Raw genomic sequence first — 4,831 nt, 5'->3', positions numbered from 1 at the left:
GTTGCCCACCCGTCTCCCTTACATCCTTGAGGAGACCCAGCAAATACCACCTGCTTTGACATACATACACATGCATCTTCTCAAAGATACATGGCTGATGAGAAGGCCCCAGCCCAGTGCCCCCTCCCTGCCAAATGTCCCAGCGACACTTGTGTTTGGTGCCCAGGCCGAGAGACATTCCGGGACGCCGAGACAGACAGCTGACACCCCTTCCAGGCTTGGCACAGGTGACGTGCAGGCGAGGCACCTGCTACTGTCTCCTTTCCCAACATGAAGGGAACAGCATCCTGGCAACAGCCCCTTCGTCCCCCGCTATCCTGAGAGTTGGCTCCAGCTGCTAAAGGGGATACTTCCTGGGGTCTTCTCCTGCCCTTCAAGGTTCTGATGATAATCTTTTCACCCCCAGCAGGCCTGGCATCAAACACAACACAGGAGTGGTGACAGGCTGAAAAAGCAGGAACACTTTATTTACAGTGATCATTTGGTGACACATAGATCTTTGGGTTTTTAGTGGCCTTGCTGAGAGATACATGGGCAGGGGCCCGCTCTCTCTGTTGGGTTACCGCATCCTCCTGCCTCATCCTGCTATGAGAATCCAGCTGCTGTCAGGACCCACGTGCTCTGACAAGCCTCAACTTGGGGGCATCCCTCCTGTGTCCATTTTCTGGGTAGTCAGTGTCCTCAAGCACTGCCAGAGGTCCTCCTTACCTCCTCTGGAGGCCTCGTCTTGGTCCTGGTTGTGGGGCACCTAGGGGGGAACCACACACATCGTTATGCAGAAAGATGGGGTGGGTGAGGAGTCCTGTGGGGGGTGGCAGGTGCCAGGGCACAGGCTTGGACAGCCATCTGGTGCAGAGAGCTGTTACCCGGCCTAGCCTGTGGTTGGGGTTGGTAGGAACATCCCAGTCTTCTCCAGAGCCAGAGCAGTGAAGTCCCAGAAGTCCTCCAAGGGGTAGAGAGGCCAGGTATAGAGAAGTCTTCCTTGTGCGTAAGGCAGCAGACTCAGTTGCCACTTTGGGCCTGGCCTCAGTTCTCCAGGGCTACTTACTCTTCCCCCTACAAGAATGCCTCCCCAGGGTTGGTCTCATCCCAGGGAGGAAGGCTAGCCTGGTCAAGGGCAGGATCACTGCCTCCACCTGGCCAAGATCCAAGGCCACCCTCCTGGATTTCTGGAAATGTCTCTCCCCCTACTCTTGAGAGGATGTTTGGGGAGGGAGGGCGTGGTCTATGGGTAAAGAGACTTGGTGGGAAGCGTAGGGGGCAAATCCACAGTGGAGGGCTCCGGGAGTTTCAGGTCGGGGGAGAGGTGAGCACTGAATTCTGCTGCTCCCCCATCTGGTTCCCCAACACAAGGGCGTGTCAGGCGTCACCGTGAGCCAGGATGAGGCTCGCGGACAACAGAGACCACGAGGGAGGCAAGGGCCGGGGTACCAGGGGGAGCCATAGCGGGCAGGGCCGGGGTTAGAGGCTGTTAAGTCAGGCCGGCCGGGTCTGGGGCCGCAAGTCCTGTCCCTTCAGCTCTCAGCGCGCCTGGCCGGCCCGCTCCCGGTGGCCGGCCTTCCAGCGGCGAGGCTGCGAGGGCGGCGGAGGCGCCGGGGCGCCCCGCAGGCTGCACGTCCTCAGCTCCCGGGCCAGGCTGAGCACCTCCGGCCGCTCGCTCTGGGGGGCTCCTTCCTCGCGCTCCTCCGCCTCCTCGTCCTGGTCCTCGTCCTCCTCCTGGATGCTGCTGAGGCGCGGCGCCCCGCGGCCGCGCTCGGCGGCCGGCGGCCTGTAGGCGCACTTGGCGTTGAGCAGCCGGCGCAGCGGGGCGCGGGGCACCGAGGCGGCGGCGCCCCCCGCGAGGAGGTGCTGCTGGCGCACGTGGCGCGCGTCGCTCTGGCGCTGCAGGCGCTTGAAGTCGCTGAAAGCCGCCAGCGCGGTCTGGCGGAGCAGGCGGGCCAGGGCGCGCGCCTTGTGCGCCCGCGCCAGCAGCACGGCGTGGCAGCGCAGCACCACGGCCTTGTGGCGCGCCTGGTGGCGGTAGACCCAGGCGAAGACGCGCGGGTGGCGCCCGTCCGCCGTGCAGTAGGTGATGCGCGGTAGCAGGTAGGCGTGCGCCGGTCTGCGGGTCCCCGAGCCCCCAGAGCCGCTGCGCTCGCACGGCTGCATGCGGATGCCGTGCGGGCCTAGCGTCAGCTTCATCTTGGTGCCCCCGCCCGGCCCGCAGCGCGCCCAGATCTTGCCCACGGCGTCGTCGGTGCAGCCGTCGCCCTTGGCGTGCAGGGTGACGGCGTTGCCCAGGTACCACACGGTGTAGGTCGGGTCCTCCTTGTTGAGCTCCACTTTCTGGCGCCGGCTGCGGAACACGCGGCCCAGGCGCTCCAGCGGCCAGTCGGGCAGCAGGTCCGGGCAGGAGCGCAGGAAGCTGGAGAGCAGCGACGTGTAGGCGAGCCCCGGGCTCAGGCTCTTCGCCTTGCACTTGGCCTCGTCCTCCACCAGCACGAATTTGTTACGTCTCCAGGGCAGCATCGCGGCGGCGGCCAGAGGGGCTGGGGACGCCGCGAGCTCACGGGCGTCCTGCCCGGCGGCCGTGGGGGAGGGCGCGCAGAAGCCCGCGGCCCCGGGCTTTCGAGAAGCTGGGCGGCGCCGGAGACAGTCGGGGCTCAGAGATGCCCAGTGCCAGGCAGGGCTAGCTAGCTTCGCAGATGCCCGGTGCCCAGCCGGGCTGGCAGCCGAGATGCCCGGGCAGCGGCCGAGTGTCCGGGAACAGCGTCCCCCGGGAGTCGCTCCAGACGTCCGGGAAGCAAGGAGGGGCAGGGGCTGGGCGGGGACGAGACGCCCCCCAGGCCCGAATAGGGGGGATCCCACGGCCCCCGCCGCCCAAATTGCGGCGGCAGGGAGGTCGCCGGAGCTGGGGCTGGCGGCTGGCTGCTCGGAGGGGTAGACCGAGAGAGCGCGACTGCGGAGGGGACTCCTTCACGCGTCGCGGCTCCACCTCCCCGGGCTGCCTACATCACCGGGCGGGACCGCTAGCTCTCTTGTCCCCTCCTCTCGCCCTCCTCTCTCTCCTCCCCCGCGCAGGCTAGCAGTGCTCTTCGCCCGAGACGCAGCACAGGCGCGGTGGATCGGGTTTAATCATTATCGTCGGAGGGGAAGGGGTGGAGGTAGGAATCTCCTGAAATCCACCGGAGGGCTTTGCCAACGCAAGTTTCTCAGGTCTCACTGGTGGTCTCTAAGCTCCTCCTGGAGCGTTCGGTATCCCCCTCCTCTTTCTAGGATTCCCATTGCCCCTCACATCCCTACCCGCATCTCTGAGGGTGAGTTCGGGTGGGTTCCTGATGGGCCGGCCTGGCTCACTTTGCCTCTTGTCTGCGCAGCAGAAAGCCAGATGAGGCGACCGAGCAGTGCAATGGAAAAGTACTGTCGCTTGGTGAAGCTTTCTCCCAGATTCTTCCAAGGTGGTGGGCCAGGCTCCTGCGCCTGAGCTGGGAGACCAGTCACAGCTCCAGCGGCCGGTAGTGGCCCTCGCCTGGACTAAAGCCGGGAGGGTACTCTCTGAGGGTGGGGAACCTTCCAGAGTGGTCCTGGGTCTGTAGGAATTGCAGATCAAAAGCTCCTTTGGCCAAAGGGGAGCCTCTGGACTCTCCCGGGATTAAACAGATACCATTCCTGTTTGTGATCACCTCTCCTCCTCCGGCTGCCACCTCCGGGGGTTTGCATTCATTATGTCATTATCACAGGATTACCCAGGCTCTCAGTTAAGCGACTTGCCCGAGGTCACAAGGCTGACAGGAGGTGGAACTGGGGCTCCACTCAGGCTCGGGTGACCCACGACAGGGCCCTCACTCTTCTGTGAGTCCACTGTATGCTGCACATGGATGGGGCGTTTTCCACCCTCCCCTGAGAACTTCCAGTGGGGCCTCTTACTAGGGAGGGGTCCTAGTGTACTGGCAAAGAGACACTTGACCCTGGGTATGGGGACACATCTGCCCCTTTCAGGATTTGTTAAATCACAAGCTCCCTAGAATCTCAGGACGGCTCTGATGGGGGCCCAGGAGTCTCCTACAGAGCCAACACCCAAGCCCTTTCGGTGGCTTCAGAACAGGTCATTCGGGGAGTCTTCCAGGTCAGGAATGAGCCCAGAGGCTTGGGCTAGGCCAGGCCAAGCCAGGTGACCTCCCAGAGTGGGGACAGTGGGAAGATGATATGTCCCACAGCCTGGTCACATTTGCCCCAGGCCAGCCGGTTGGGCTCAGAATCCCTGGGGGGAGGGGGTGGGGTGGGGGGATAAAAGCAACCCTCCCCCTCACAATGCTGCCTCACTGAATGCTCCTAAAATGACATGCAAATAAAGAATAGGAAATTACTTGGAACGGCAGAATCTTAGCTTCAGTGGGGGCCTCAGAGATTACCTGGTCCACTGCAGCCTCATTTTATTTTATTTTTAAGGTGGAAATGTCTTTATGGCTTGTTGCTGATTATAAAAGTAATACATGCTTGTGGTAAAACAAATCACTCCAGAAGGACATGGAGGTCTCCTACTGTCCCCACGCCATAGCCATGGCCTTATTTCTCCATAAGAGGACAGGCTCTGAGAGGCACAAGGATCCACCCACTGGACCTCACTGCCTCAGGGTCCTCTTCCCCACAAGCATCAGGAAGCTGGTGGGAGAAGCCAGTAGCAAAGTTTCTGCTTGCAAGGCTGAGATATCTCCAAGCTTTTGGGAAGGCATAGCCTCCTGGGGTTGCTAGAGTTAATGTATCATGACACGGGAAGCCCAGTTAAATTTGAATTTCAGCTAGATGACCATTTCTTTAGTATAAGTGTGTCCTAAGCATTGCCCGCATTCAA

The 4,831-nt window shown here is 61.9% G+C and overlaps 1 protein-coding gene across 1 annotated transcript; it reads right to left on the bottom strand.

The window, feature by feature from the left end:
- Positions 1-1,521: 1,521 nt before the first annotated feature.
- FAM43B (family with sequence similarity 43 member B) lies at positions 1,522-2,508 on the bottom strand (the record flags this gene model as incomplete). The annotated part of the gene is made up of 1 exon (XM_079696703.1): positions 1,522-2,508. The coding sequence occupies one exon, from the start codon at positions 2,506-2,508 to the stop codon at positions 1,522-1,524; it is 987 nt and encodes a 328-aa protein (XP_079552829.1).
- Between the last annotated feature and the right edge of the window lie 2,323 nt (positions 2,509-4,831).

The sequence above is a fragment of the Hyperoodon ampullatus genome, assembly GCF_949752795.1.
Source record: "Hyperoodon ampullatus genome assembly, chromosome: 2".
Taxonomy (NCBI): Eukaryota; Metazoa; Chordata; class Mammalia; order Artiodactyla; family Ziphiidae; genus Hyperoodon; species Hyperoodon ampullatus.
The sequence above is the reverse complement of the archived record's forward strand: the minus strand, read 5'-3'. Positions and strand labels throughout refer to the sequence as shown.